The sequence below is a fragment of the Mya arenaria genome, chromosome 5, assembly GCF_026914265.1.
Source record: "Mya arenaria isolate MELC-2E11 chromosome 5, ASM2691426v1".
Lineage (NCBI taxonomy): Eukaryota > Metazoa > Mollusca > Bivalvia > Myida > Myidae > Mya > Mya arenaria.
The window spans coordinates 16,576,002-16,591,371 of NC_069126.1; the positions used below are offsets into that span (position 1 = coordinate 16,576,002).

The 15,370-nt window shown below is 38.6% G+C and overlaps 1 protein-coding gene across 8 annotated transcripts in view; it reads right to left on the minus strand.

Annotated features, from left to right (window-relative positions):
* The window catches only part of LOC128234267 (uncharacterized), a 108,354-nt gene that overhangs the window by 68,887 nt on the left and 24,097 nt on the right, over positions 1 to 15,370 (minus strand). For all 8 annotated transcript variants that reach the window (XM_052948399.1, XM_052948403.1, XM_052948397.1 and 5 more), the window contains exons 15-27: positions 13,078 to 13,210; positions 11,347 to 11,504; positions 9,857 to 10,092; positions 8,223 to 8,445; positions 7,628 to 7,804; positions 7,355 to 7,450; positions 6,109 to 6,281; positions 5,788 to 5,932; positions 5,328 to 5,468; positions 4,753 to 4,875; positions 2,272 to 2,484; positions 1,429 to 1,578; positions 525 to 586 (exon numbers count right to left, since the gene is read on the minus strand). In XM_052948399.1, coding sequence (XP_052804359.1) covers positions 525 to 586; positions 1,429 to 1,578; positions 2,272 to 2,484; positions 4,753 to 4,875; positions 5,328 to 5,468; positions 5,788 to 5,932; positions 6,109 to 6,281; positions 7,355 to 7,450; positions 7,628 to 7,804; positions 8,223 to 8,445; positions 9,857 to 10,092; positions 11,347 to 11,504; positions 13,078 to 13,210 — 2,030 coding nt within the window. The remainder of the gene's footprint in view (positions 1 to 524; positions 587 to 1,428; positions 1,579 to 2,271; positions 2,485 to 4,752; positions 4,876 to 5,327; positions 5,469 to 5,787; positions 5,933 to 6,108; positions 6,282 to 7,354; positions 7,451 to 7,627; positions 7,805 to 8,222; positions 8,446 to 9,856; positions 10,093 to 11,346; positions 11,505 to 13,077; positions 13,211 to 15,370) is intronic.

Genomic DNA, 15,370 nt, shown 5'->3' on the forward strand with positions numbered 1-15,370 from the left:
CTTGTCAGTCAATTAAACATTACGTGACTGCAATCCCATTTTGCACCAAAGGAAATAGTCTATTCCTACCACCTCAAAGGCAGCTTCAGACAATCAGTCTCAACTCTTCAAAGAGTTTTGTTTGTCACCCCATAGTCCTGGCAAGTGTTATTTAAAGCTACAGTTTGATGGGATGGTTAAATTGAAATCAAAGCAAACTATACATGTATGAATGCTTTGCAGAATAATAAGCCCGCCTCTTCAGTAGTATGTTCCATGTGAAACATAAACAAATACGCCATATCGCTGATGGCAGCAGATGGTTTTTCTTTGATGTGTGAAGTTGATAGGACATAGAAGTTGCAGTTAATTTGAAATTCACTTGGTTATTTTGGGCAGAGAAAAAGCAATTATCATTCAATGTTTCAAAACCTTTTGCAAACAAAAGCATTATAAAAGCAGAAATAACCAATTACTGTTTAAAAGTGTGCATGAGCATCATCATTTAATTCAATCAAAAAAAGATGTGAATTTGTGAAACTTACGTAGGTAAGGTATTGAAATCAACAACTGAGGCTTCCAGCAGCTCTTGTAACTCAATCAAATCCTGAAAAGAAAAACATAACAAGCTCTGTAAATTACTTGTAAGCAAACATTATATTTAGTGGCAGACTTAAAAATATCCCAAGAGAAAAACATGTTTGTGTGTATGGTCAAGACAATGAAAAGGTTTCTGTTTTAGACTGTGAATATCATGCATTCCTTATATATATAGAAAATGTTATAATGTATGAACACAGATTCAGGTTCAAACGTATTTATTAAGTAACGTAAACATATTGTTTCTTGTTACATGAGAAGTTTAATTTACATTATGTTTTACATTATATATCAAGTGACATAAACATTTCTAATTAATTAATTGCATATTAAGTATATAAGTGAAAGAGAAAATTAATATACATATGCATGCATAAATAACAATATCAAAAGAGGTTGGACTTGTATGTTATTCATCCAACAAAGAACAATATGTTTTAGTTGGTATTGTAATTGCATAGATTAAATTGTCTTCTATTCTCTTTTAAACACACTGAAATATTATGCAAATAAACTTACTCTGTATAAACATGCCATATTCTATTTAACATGAATAGTTAAAGGGAAGTAATCATTTTTGATGTACATGATATGCTGGTATTGTTTCATTCCTGTGACACAACTTGTCATGTATGAATGTTATAATACAACATTGGTATTAAATTGCCACTGGCCTTCAAATACATTCTATACAGTATACAATTTTTGGGGAGGCTGGTGATGTTTTATTACCAATTACCCAGTTGACTTGACTTGTTAAGCAATGAATGAATATGGCTGCAAAGAATTGGTCCATAATAAATTTCCGTTTGAAATATGAACAAGAGGTACCGCTGTAGGAAAACTTACCTGAGCTTCATTTTCTAGGATGTTTAGCCTCTTGGAGAAACTGTCTATCTTGTTCCAAGCATCATCGATCAAACATTCACGGTTGTACACGTCCGAGTTTTCAAGCTCCTTGCTGAGGGCATTAACGCGACGACCAAATGCCTCCAGGTCCTAAAATATACAGAAAAGAGATAGGTGCAACTTTGAAAAGACCAACAATGAGAAAGCAAGTTCCTTTTTTTTTACCAAGTGTATCTCCAATACTTGGCTCGGCTAGACCTGAGTCTGTTAGATTGTACATTTGATTGCATTTATTAAGACAATTTTTAATGCTAACTTCTTTAACCAACTCTTGACTCCAATGCCCATAAGTGACCAGTCCTACACTATCAGAAACACAGATATGGTACATTTATATCTGTATATTCATGTCATTCAAGGGTTTATCTATGTTATAAAAAAAAGCTAGTGATTTGAAATTAAAGATGCACTCTTACTACCAAATAAGATTTACCACAATTAATACAATTGATTAAATATACCAAAAAGGATAAATAAATGTCAATTACTATGGTTCTTATGAAAGATACTGAGTTTAATTTGGAAGAATGGTGCAGAAAACACAATATTTCTACCTTATGAGACTATAGTAAATCACTGTAAATCTTTTAGCATTCATCAATCATTTAATATTTTTGTGTTTTTAGCTATGAACTACACGGTTACAATCTTGATATCAGAAATTAATATTTTCCATAAATGAATTATTTAGTAGTCAAAGGTTTATCACTCAAAATTTATGTTTGTTATACATGTGTATGTATTGATTATGAATACGAGTATCACTTTAAGGCAAAGCCTGACCTGTGTGATCCTGACAGACTCCTCCTGAATCCTGGGACCAAGCCTCTGTTTGGCGAGGGACACCTTCGTTTTCAAGTTGTTCCAGCGACTTGGGGCCGCGTTGAACAGGGCCTGGGTCATGTCGGGGAGCTTCTGGCCGTACTTCTTCAACAGCAACACAGTGCGGTGCATGGCCGCAAACTTGCCATCCATCTCTGATTGCTGGGCTGATACCTTTGAGAATGTGAAAATACATGTATTGCATTGTATCTCAGTTGTTTTGACTGTGATTTTATTATCACAACTATTGTGAGCAAGTACATGTGATGATAAATTAAACTAGAGATTGCTTTTTCGAAAAAGCGCATGTCTCCCCCATTGTGTGGTCGTAGGTGAGAAATAATCAATGATGGATCCCAAAATCAATAGGGGCCATCAACTAGTCATGACTAACTGGCATACCAAGTATGAAGTTCCTGGGTGTAAACGTTCTTGAGTTATTGAGCAGAAACCGGTTCTTCACCTCAAGGTCAGTGACCTTGACCTTTGACCAACTGATTGCAAAATCAACTAGACATCATGACCAACCTCACTTCAAAGTTTGGTGAACCTAGATCAAAGCATTCTCCTGATATTGCACGGAAATATTTTTTTACATTAGAGGTCACAGCGACGTTGACCTTTGACCTTGTGACCCCCCAAAACATAGGAGTTTTCTAAACCTCATGATCAACCTCCCTACCAAGTTTGGTGAACCTAGGTCAAACCATTCTCAAGATATTGAGCGGAAATGTTTTTTACATTGGGGGTCGCCGCGACCTTGACCTTTGACCTAGTGACCCCAAAAACAATAGGGATCTTCTACACCTCATGACCAACCTCCCTACCAAGTTTGGTGAACCTAGGTCAAACCGTTCTCAAGATTTTGAGCAGAAATGTTTTTTATATTGGGGGTCGCCGCGACCTTGACCTTTGACCTAGTGACCCCAAAAACAATAGGGATCCTCTACACCTCACGACCAACCTCCCTACCAAGTTTGGTGAACCTAGGTCAAACCATTCTCAAGATATTGAGCGGAAATGTTTTTTACATCGGGGGTCGCCGCGACCTTGACCTTTGACCTAGTGACCCCAAAAACAATAGGGATCCTCTACACCTCACGACCAACCTCCCTACCAAGTTTGGTGAACCTAGGTCAAACCATTCTCAAGATATTGAGCGGAAATGTTTTTTACATTGGGGGTCGCCGCGACCTTGACCTTTGACCTAGTGACCCCAAAAACAATAGGGATCTTCTACACCTCATGACCAACCTCCCTACCAAGTTTGGTGAACCTAGGTCAAACCGTTCTCAAGATTTTGAGCAGAAATGTTTTTTATATTGGGGGTCGCCGCGACCTTGACCTTTGACCTAGTGACCCCAAAAACAATAGGGATCCTCTACACCTCACGACCAACCTCCCTACCAAGTTTGGTGAACCTAGGTCAAACCATTCTGAAGATATTGAGCGGAAATGTTTTTTACATTGGGGGTCGCCGCGACCTTGACCTTTGACCTAGTGACCCCAAAAACAATAGGGATCCTCTACACCTCACGACCAACCTCCCTACCAAGTTTGGTGAACCTAGGTCAAACCATTCTCAAGATATTGAGCGGAAATGTTTTTTACATTGGGGGTCGCCGCGACCTTGACCTTTGACCTAGTGACCCCAAAAACAATAGGGATCCTCTACACCTCACGACCAACCTCCCTACCAAGTTTAGTGAACCTAGGTCAAACCATTCTCAAGATATTGAGCGGAAATGTTTTTTACATTGGGGGTCGCCGCGACCTTGACCTTTGACCTAGTGACCCCAAAAACAATAGGGATCTTCTACACCTCATGACCAACCTCCCTACCAAGTTTGGTGAACCTAGGTCAAACCATTGTCAAGATATTGAGCGGAAATGTTTTTTACATTGGGGGTCGCCGCGACCTTGACCTTTGACCTAGTGACCCCAAAAACAATAGGGATCTTCTACACCTCATGACCAACCTCCCTACCAAGTTTGGTGATCCTAGGTCATGCGGTTTTCCAGTTATCGATCGGAAACGAAGTGTGACGTACGGACGGACTGACGGACTGACGGACTACCGGACTACCGGACTATCGGACTACCGGACTACCGGACTGACGGACAGGGCAAAAACAATATGTCTCCCCCAGAGAGGGGGAGACATAATTAAGAATGATTTCTTGTAGATGGCATTAGACTTCTGATACCACATGCTTGCCAGGTAATACAGTAGCCCATGACAGCATTAGAGCCTGGATGCACAAAACAGTATCAGTCTGTTTAGCTGACTTTTTCAGGCTCATATGTTGTGCTGCTTTTAAAATCAATCAAAAGAAACTGTACTTTTAACCTATGGACTTGATGATTTTGAAAAGGTATTTGTAATAATTTTAAAAACAAGCTACCAAGCTATGATTATTTGATGATTTCACAGTAATATACCTCATTAAAGAGCCTCATCATCTTCATAAACGAGGCAGTATCACGCTCCTCTCCGGTAATACTCTCAATCTCCGGCTCTATACGCTTCAAGAAATCATCCAACTTCTGCAGCATGTGGGTCACCTGTAAGAATAGAAGACGACATAATTATGGAACTTAAATGTCAATGGTATATATAACTGGGAATATCATTCTCTTGGATTATTATGGATAAACATTTTCATTGATCACAAAAAAAAGCAATTTTACAAAAGCCTTAAGTCAATATATTGGCTGTAGGTGCCCGCATTGTGCCCCATTCCCCTTAACTCTCTACCCTTCAAACCTGGTCAGAGAGTCACTTGGCAGCATATGTGGTGAGCACCTGCTTAATGGGAGATAGTCACACCCTTGACCAGCCTACATTGTGCCCCAACCCCTTACCCCTTACCCCCCTCTCCCCTCAGAGATGTACTTGGTATGGTCCACATCAACTTGGCAACATATGTGGTGAGCACCTGCTGAACGAGAGGTAGATCCACCCTCAACCATTCTACATTGTGCCCCACCCCCTTACCCCCCTCTCCCATACATACCTGGTCGGAGAGGTATTTGGTGAAGGTCCACATCCACTTGGCAGCATATGTTGTGAGCACCTGCTTAATAGGTTGTAGGTCCACCCTCAACCAGCCTACATTGTGGAAGTCTTCCAGGCTCTGTATCTCATCACGAGCAGTCTGAAAAAAATATTTTTCATATGATTTCCTCGGCTAACAAACAATAATCACTTGTACTCCACTGCTTATTTACCTGCTAAAGACCTTTTGGTTTTAATTGACAAGAAGTTATTTCCTGTATAAGTAGTAAACTCCAAAACAGGGGACATTCTGACCTTAGAACCATTCTTTTTGAACAACCTAAAATTTAATGTTACAAACTAAACATTTACTAACTATACAGTCTGCTTTCAGACAAGAAGAATACTGGAGAAAGTTTTCTTCATACTGTTAATATTCATGAAAGTAAATTACAAAGAATCTAGCCCTCTTGTCTTACCCTGTATATTTCAATCTCTGCATCAAACTCATCCAGAGATGGGACGTTTGTGGGCATGCTGGAGTGGGTGTGTTTTGGGGTGAGGAAAGTCCTCTCTGCTGTACCCATGAACCCGGCAGAATGCTGACTACTGGCTGATGACACTCTGAAATGTAGAAATATTTCACACTCATATGCTTATTATCATTTTGATGACAAGGCACTTCAAGATTCACTTCAGGCGAAATAATTGAATTGTTTCTATTTAAAAAGGAATCAGGTTAATTATAACACAACATCAAGACCATGGGTTATAATACATTCAAAAATTTAATTAATTACCTTGAGACAGATCGTGACCTCTCAGCCATCTGCTGTCTAAGCCCCCCAGCCATGCTCCTGTGTGGGCTCCGGAGCGGGTTGGGTGTCAAGTTGCCTCGGAGAAACTCCTCAAACGTGATGTTTACATCTTGTAGCCACAAGAAAGCATAGTCACTGAAGATCTCAAGCAGTTTCTGAAATACAATAGGTTGACAGTACCAACATAATTTCATAGCCAAAATATTGAAATTAAATACAATAAAGAGCCAAGAGTAAAAGTTAATAAAAAAACACAATTGATTATGGGAAATGACGGTGTTTTATCTATCATTACTGTCAATGAAGGCATTACATTACAATAAACTTCATGTTATGTTATATTAATGTGTTATGTCAATGTACAGTCTCAGTTCAACTGAGACTGCTGTTTTCATACTGTATACATGTATTTTGTGCTCGGGATGGCTCTGTATGGCTAGAATATACTATGCAATCCCAGAGTCCATATGTACAGGGATAATTCATGTAAGCGATTTCCGAGATTTCTCGCATAAAAATCGCTGAAATCGCATAAATGCCAAATATTCTCGCACTTGATTGCAGTTTGTGTATTTTGTGCCTTTTACCCCTTTTGTTGTTTTACAAAATAAAGCATCGTAGTCGCCGATGGCTTCTCATTTATATTCTTTGAATTACTTTGAATTGTCTCCCCTACTTTGAATGCATTTGTCTTATCGAATGTTTTGATCGATATCGTCCACGCACTTGTTTTCAAGCATTTTTGCGACCCGGAATAATTCTGTTTATGCGGTTTACCACTGCATTTTAAAGGTGTCTACAATATCAGAAGCATCAAAATGTTAAATAAGAAAATGTTGTTTGCATTCCTTGAAATAAAGCCTCTGGATCAAAATAATTTAACAATTTCAGATGAAAACAACAATAGAAAGCCTTCATCTCCCCCAAAAAAGTCAAGCACCTTTCAGCAAAAATGGTTAAATCCTATTTTTTGCTCAAGTATAATGAGTATGAATGTTCAAGTTGTCTGAACTGTTAACAAGTATTTCCTGCAAACAAGTGTATATATTATATCTATATATTGTAAATATATTGATATTCATGCATATATTGTTATGCATTGTTTTATCACTGGGTTATCCATGTTTTATAAAAAATCTCACTGAAATTAAAATTCTCTCACCAATTTTGGACAAATGGGAGCAATTCTCTCATTGAAAATTTGACATAAAATTATCCCTGTGTGTACCTTGCATTCCTCGCTATTCTCCTCCACAAGTTTGTTAATGTCCACCAGCAGCTGTTTCACCTCCTCGTCAGCAGAAATGTAGTCCTGGTACGTGCCCTGGAGGGATAGAAAATCAACGTTAAATACTCAACTACAATGAAAGCGTACCATGTTATTTGCCTTGATGGGACTGAAATTAGTGTTTAATACTCAACTTCAATGAAAGCGTACCATGGTGCGTGCCCTGGAGAGATAGACAATTAATGTTTTAAATTTTTGAAATTACTTTCTCACCTTTGGCCCCAGCATCTTGACTAGTTTTCCCCTGGCAAGGAATCCATCGAGCCACTGTAGGACGAGTTCCTGTACGCTGATGACCGACGTATTCTGATCCAGTGGTGGTCGGAATGCCACGCGATTGTCGATCAGTTCGAGCCGAATCGTGAGGATGGGGATGATGGAGTCATCATCCTAAAAGTCACACAAACAAGTTTAAATCTGCAGTTCTAAAATAACATTTTGAGGAACAAAAATGCATGTATATAGTTTCCATGTATATAGTTTTTAAATCTGTTCATGTTAGGGTCAGAGTCAGAAAAAAAATAATGAAGATGTTATTCACAGCGGTTCATACAGCTGACTGTTGTCAATCTTGAAAAATAGCTTAGGGTCTGTTCAATTCAATAATGTTTTATCATTGGGTTGAAAACACCCACAAAATACTATCTAAAGAACCTATCCACCCCTTAAAATATGGGCAAAATGATAAGGCCAAACAATTATATTGTGGCCTAAGGCATGTCTGTCTGTGAGTTCTGTTATTCTTACACATTTGCTAGAAAAAAAAACTAAATTAAATCTTCTATCAACAGACTGCAAATAACCTTACCTCAGCCATATTTGCCTGAACCAAATTATTCAACATAGTTTTCAGACTGGTCAGCGTAGCTTGCTTAAGACCATCTAGCACAATCGCGTCGATGTAGTCGATAAAATCCTGCCATGCAGGGGAAGCTTGGGAGATCTGGACAGCCTCGAACGAGACCAACACGAGTGCGTGGATCTTGTTGCCGGAGGGAACTACGAGATTTTCATGCTCTTCTGTCAGCCGGCTGTAATTAAGTAATGAGAAGTTAGCCTTATAATTTAAGGTTTATTCTTTTAAAGATTGAAAGCAAAGATTGGTATTAGCTGTTTTAAATCCTGCTGGAGATACTTGAGTTAACATGTGAGTATTGGCGTAAGTATTAGTGTCCATTATCAGATCTGACAACATTCATTACAAGTGTCAGCTATAGAAGGCCTATGAATGGGGACTCAAACCCCACGGGACATCTTGGATGATGAACAACTTTAATTCTAGACATTGTCACACAATCAAGTCAAAAATTTCAAATTAATTTTGTCTGGATGAAATATCACTGAAATACTCCATTGGTAACTCTATTTACTAAATCACTCATTTCTTGTGTATACACTAAGATTTGTAGGTGAAACATTAATGCAGATCTAATAGCAAACCAAACTTCGGCTTTTCTTGTAAAACAATTGCCTTACAGGATAAGGTTTAACATGAGTCACAAAAAAAATGTATGATAAGCCCCGTTTTTTTCCCCAATGAGAGTAACTGTAATGTCAAGTGACCTCTCTGTGTGAAGTTATGTTATGAAACTATGTTGCCACACTAAGTTTAAAAGCTGCTGTCAAAATAAACCAATATAAGATGGTTCATTCGGATTTAATGGCTCGATCATTAATATTACATCTTTGATAAACCAATAAAAGTTATGTATTTTCTTACTTATATAAGCACAATTACTAAAGCATTAGATGTGTGGAAAGGAAGTGTTCATGATATAAAGCAAGAAATTTATTTTACACCTCAAAGCAAGTGTCAATATAAATCAAAGTTTTTGAAACATTCAAAGACAGCCCAAAGCTGATTTCATGAAGTAAGAAAATTTCAGTAAACTAGTAAACTGAATTAGTGGAGTTTCATTAAGCCCTAAAGTAGTTTTCCAAGAATTAAACTGTAATAAACATAAAATAACACCTGAAGGAGAAGTTTATATAATTTGAATAATACCACTAATGAATTTCCATGCCTGAAGGTCCACTCTTTGATTGGAGCTGTTAATACTTCCTGTGCACTCATCAGTAAAAGAGTAGTTAATTTCCAAAACAAATAAATGAGTCGTAAAACTTCAGTTCATTAGCGCAATGACACATTGATTATCTTTATCAGGAAAAGAAAGTTCTGCCATGATTATTTATTATACCAATACATTTAAGAACCATGCAAAAATACACCTGTGTAGGCTGTAAGTAGATGCTGGCTCTGATGAGGATTATTTTTTTGTTTTATAATTTTTGATAAAGGTCTAGATAAGTGTGAGGTTACGGCCATATAATAGAGCTTATATTTGAATTTCTGACAAATGGGCTTGTGCAATATTTACTAGACTTCCATATTAAAAAAAATATAAAATTGAAAAAAAAATATATAAATAAAACCAGTCTTACGATTGCATTCCTAGTAGTTCTTCCATGGAGTATGACATGGTTGGATCTCTTCCAGAAAACACGTCCAATGTCCCCTTGGACCAGGAGATGGTTATCTCTGCAATCTCGTGAGAGTTGGTCTGGACAACGTCCAGGTTCTGGTGAACGTCGATACACACAAGCGCCATAGCTTGTTCTATGAAGTCAGCTGATTCCTTCATTTTCCATGTGAACTCCTGTAACCCTTGTTCAAACAGCTGAAATACAATAGAACAGTTAATTTTATTGCAGGTGTGAAATGCGAGTAATGGGTGAGCTATAAATGATAAACTAGAGAGCCGTGAAGAGAACTTCAACACTCATCTGGTATTTTTTCAGTAAAAAAGGGGACATAACTTGATTATTATTAAAGTTAGAGTTATGGGCCGTGCTAAGCATATTGTCTCTGACGACATGTAATGTGTATCAAGTTTTATTTGAAATACTGAATGGCTTTTAAGTTATGGCCAAAGTTTAAAGTTTATGCACTATACTGATGACACCAAGGATATGAAAATAGCTCAACTTTTTTTCTTCAAAAAAACAGATAAGCTAAAAAAAGGCAATACTACATGCTAAGGCAACAACCCACACTAAAAATTGCTCTGTTCAAGACATAATTGGTTAACCAATTTGCATGCAATTATGTGTTACAAGAGATGCTCTACCAAAGTGGCTATGATATTATTACAAATTGATACCAGGGCTTCCTAGAAACATATTCATTGTATAGTTCTTTGTTGAAATTAAGCACCATGAAGTGGTAAATTTGCACCGCCTGACTTCATAATTTCATAATTCTTCAAAAGACTTAATAGCCAGTAATTTTGGAGTTTCATATAACTAGATAATTATGAAAAAGTACATGGTAATTTTATTTTCAAAACTGAGGAAGTATTACTTACTAAATATATTCATTTAGTAAATTGCCTTCCACGTAATTCCTTGATTTTACAAGTGAATGAATGTGACAGGTAAGAGAATCGCATTGATTTTTGAACAGATGATTAAACTTCAAGCTTTACACTAATAAAGTTGAGGTAAAGAAATTCCAGGAAGAAAATCATTAAGTTTATACAGACATAACCCCCTTTTAGAAAAAAAACATCATTTACCAATTAATTTCCATTACTTCAGCTATTCAATTAGCAGGATTGTCCAGGAGTCTAATTTCAAGACATATAGTTTACGTATGATTTAAGCTATGAAGTCCACATTTTTTTCTCATATCTGTATAGATGTAATTTGTAAAGCAATGATTGACAATATTCACCAGCATTTCCATATTATGTATCTAAAAATATGAAACAAGTCCAAAACAAACTGAACTTTGTTATTTTACTCTTAGAATTTGAACTTTGTATAATTAAACCAAAACTGTATTTTAAACTGTACTGCAAGCCTCCAATTGATTTTTTTACAAGCAGTTTTGCATCACACATTAAAGCAAATTTCAGGTCATCACAACTTACTATGTCAATTTTGGCCAGTTTTCTCTCCAACAATGGTTTCTCGAACTGCGTCATGGTGCGCATGATTGTGTTGTACTTGGACACGATCGTCTCAAGGCGTGTGGCTGTCACACGCAGCTCAAATGGGTTGCTGTTCCGCAACAACTCTTTGGCTGTCTCTGGAAAATGGATGAAAATAGTCGTTAAGGGCTCACTAGAAACTTGAATCATACCTAAAATGGCAATATTTACATCTCATCTTTACAATATAAGAGAAACATTGCAATTGAAAAGAGCATTATTTAATGTGATTTGTATCTTAATAGTAGTTGTAGATAATACATTGAACATCAAAAATATAATACAAATTCCTACAATTATTTGGGACGAGACCAGAACGTCTCCTAAATGCTGATCAGGGTCATAACTCAAAAAAAAAAATCAGCTGGACAGATGAAACTTATTTCAATCATTGTTAATCTGCCTTTGACCAACACAAACTCTAAGCTAAACTATGGGATTTGACAATAACCTAGAGGATTTTGATCATTTATCACTTCAGTGACACATTTTTATTTTCGATGGCCAAGAAGTGCTTAGTGTTTATTAATGGTTGTTTTGTTTTGGTAACTCTCTTAGCGAGAAAGGCTATTAAGTCAAACTACGAATTTTGTAATTTGGAATCCCAAATTGGTCAAAATCCCTTGGGTCTTGGATGTTCCAGGCATCGTAAATCCTTACAGTACCTGTCTCATTTGGCCAATCAGAATCCCACCTGGGTCATCACTTGGTGTCTAAAGACCCCTATATAGCCTGCCACCATCCTGTGGGAGAACACCTGGTGTCTAAAGACCCCTATATAGCCTGCCACCCTCCTGTGGGTGAACACCTGGTGTCTAAAGACCCCTATATAGCCTGCCACCCTCCTGTGGGTGAACACCTGGTGTCTAAAGACCCCTATATAGCCTGCCACCCTCCTGTGGGTGAACACCTGGTGTCTAAAGACCCCTATATAGCCTGCCACCCTCCTGTGGGAGAACACCTGGTGTCTAAAGACCCCTATATAGCCTGCCACCCTTCTGTGGGAGAACACCTGGTGTCTAAAGACCCCTATATAGCCTGCCACCCTCCTGTGGGTGAACACCTGGTGTCTAAAGACCCCTATATAGCCTGCCACCCTTCTGTGGGTGAACACCTGGTGTCTAAAGACCCCTATATAGCCTGCCACCCTCCTGTGGGAGAACACCTGCAGTGCGTTCAGTAAAGACGTTTGCGGCGAACGTTCGTTTTTTGGTTCCCCGCTTGCAGTTTATGCGCTGCGTTGCAACAGGGATACAAAACAAAACGTTTGCGAGCGTTTTGTAAACGCTCGCCTTACTGAACGCACTGATGGTGTTTAAAGACCCCTATATAGCCTGCCACCCTCCTGTATATAGCCTGCCACCCTCCTGTGGGAGAACACCTGGTGTCTAAAGACCCCTATATAGCCTGCCACCCTCCTGTGGGAGAACACCTGGTGTTTAAAGACCCCTATATAGCCTGCCACCCTCCTGTATATAGCCTGCCACCCTCCTGTGGGAGAACACCTGGTGTCTAAAGACCCCTATATAGCCTGCCACCCTCCTGTGGGAGAACACCAGGTGTCTAAAGACCCCTATATAGCCTGCCACCCACCTGTGGGAGAGCACCTGGTGTCTAAAGACTATTATATAGTCTGCTACCTGTGGGACAAAACATTGATAGGTAAATTACCAGGAAGTTTTATGTTGAAGGGATCTTGTCCAAGATAGTGTGTTTCTTTGAGCAGTAGAAGCAGTTGTGGGTCCAAGTTCACGTGCACAACCTGGGGACGAACCTCAATGTCTTCATCATACTCTTCTGCTATCTGAAATGTTGCAAAAGAAAACTACCATATGGTTAAGCAAAAATGATACATATATTTTAGCTGCACTCTCACAGTTTTGACACGTTTTTTAAGTTTTTGTCTCAGAATCAACTGATTTTAGGTATCAATGCCTTCAATTCAGTCATATAAGATAACTCACATTAGAATATGGGTAGATCTCAATTGTTTGGAAAACTGCCGGAAAAAAAGCGTTAGCGTTAGATAAACCCTCATGAAACCTGTATTTTGTTAATAAAAATCATATCATATAGGATTATGTATATTATATTTTTTCACAAGAAGCAGTAGAATTTACTATCTAGTATGTCTGTTTGTATCAATTCTTGTACCAACTCAAAAAATACTCCTTGGGTATTGTACTATAAGTCAATTTATTTTGCTTAAAAATAAATATTATTATTTTCGCGAGATTGAATTTAAGGTCTGTTGCTCCGTTGCTAAGCAATCGGAACACTCTCGGCATCTATCGGTCAAGTCAATGCGGACTGGTTCTCCATATTTGACACTAGTTTAAAGTGCTTTATTGAATTAAATTAAACTGGTCTATGTAACGGGAATCTTTCTTTGCTAGCGAAATCTCGTGCGGAGAGGACCGAAATTAAAACGCTCTTGAAAAAATAAGAAAACTAAAGAAGTTTGGTACTTTAATATTCTACACTCGCGGCTTTATACGCCTGTTACAACAATGCTGGGTAGAGGACGTCCTAAAGGGAGGAAAAGGAAGGTGGCGGAAGCAGCAGAAGTAAGGGAAGAGGAACAGCCACGTGCACAGCGGCTAAGGCAACCGCCTCGTGTAAACTTGGAGGCACAACTCCCACAGGCGCCGCAGATACCCTTGCCAGACGCGGAGCTGGGAAACAGCAATCAGGGTAATGTAATTGACTTCCATGACATCATTGCTAGGTCTAATATTTTGCTCCCTTTAAACACAGAAACTGTGGTTCCTACGGAAAATAGGCAAAGTCCTTCAGATACTGGGTGTGGCTTGGCGGGGTCTGGCCAAGGTGGAGAGTTCCAAATGAGTGCAAATTTTGATGGTAGCATGGACATGAATAGGTTAGCAAACGATGATCTTTCATCACATGTACCAACGCAATTGAAGCAACAAATAATGAGGGGAGAATACATAAATTAGGCTATCTTGTTAAAAGGGGCAATCGAATTGAACGATGTGTAAAAGTTCCACACTCTCAATATCACTAGATGGCTCCCTTGAGGCCAAACCAAAAGAGTGCAAGGAAAAGGTACAATCCATCGAAAAGTGGACTGATGCATTTTTGATTTACATGTCCATCTATCTGGCTTTGCAACCCCATAAAACAAACGAAATGTTACAATATATGTACAATGTTAGAGAGGGTGCTTCACGCCAAGGCGGCTTTGCATGGCACTCATATGATGAGCAGTTCAGGCTACGCCAGGCCATAACTCCGTCGCCATGGTCCAAAATTAATAATGACCTGTGGTGGCGTTGTATGATTGTTCGTGACACGTCCCAGGGAACTCGAACGGTCCCGGTAAAACATAGTCAAACACGCTCGTCTACACGTTTTGCGTGCATTGATTTTAATAAAGGGAATTGTTCATGGGCCGCATGTAAATTTAACCATGTCTGTTCACGGTGTGGTGCAAGGCATGCTGAGATTCATTGCAGTCATTCACCGCCAAACCCGAATGCAAATGTAACCCATGCAAACACAAATTTCTCTCAAACAAGCAGCCCTTTCGGGGCAGGGGTAGAGGTTTCAGATTTCAGAGACGTTAAAAACCAAGACATGTTCGTCAACAATTCAACAAACACTCTAGCACATTCCCCGGTAAATGTTGAAAAACTTGCAGTTTTCTGTTTAGACTATAATCCATTGGAGGCTGATTTCTTGACAAACGGGTTTCACTACGGGTTTTCTTTGCAGTATAAGGGTCCAAGAGAGGGCAGAGATTCTAGAAACCTTAAGTCCGCAATAGAGGGACCAGATATTCTTAAAAAAAAATTACAACTGAAATTCAGAGGACCGGGTTTTTTTCCGCCCGGATGGAGTACATCTCAGCTTCCTGGGGATTGAATTTTACATTGACACTTTAAGGGATTCAATAACGAATTACGTATAATTTTATAAACATATTTTTTTGGGGGGAAAT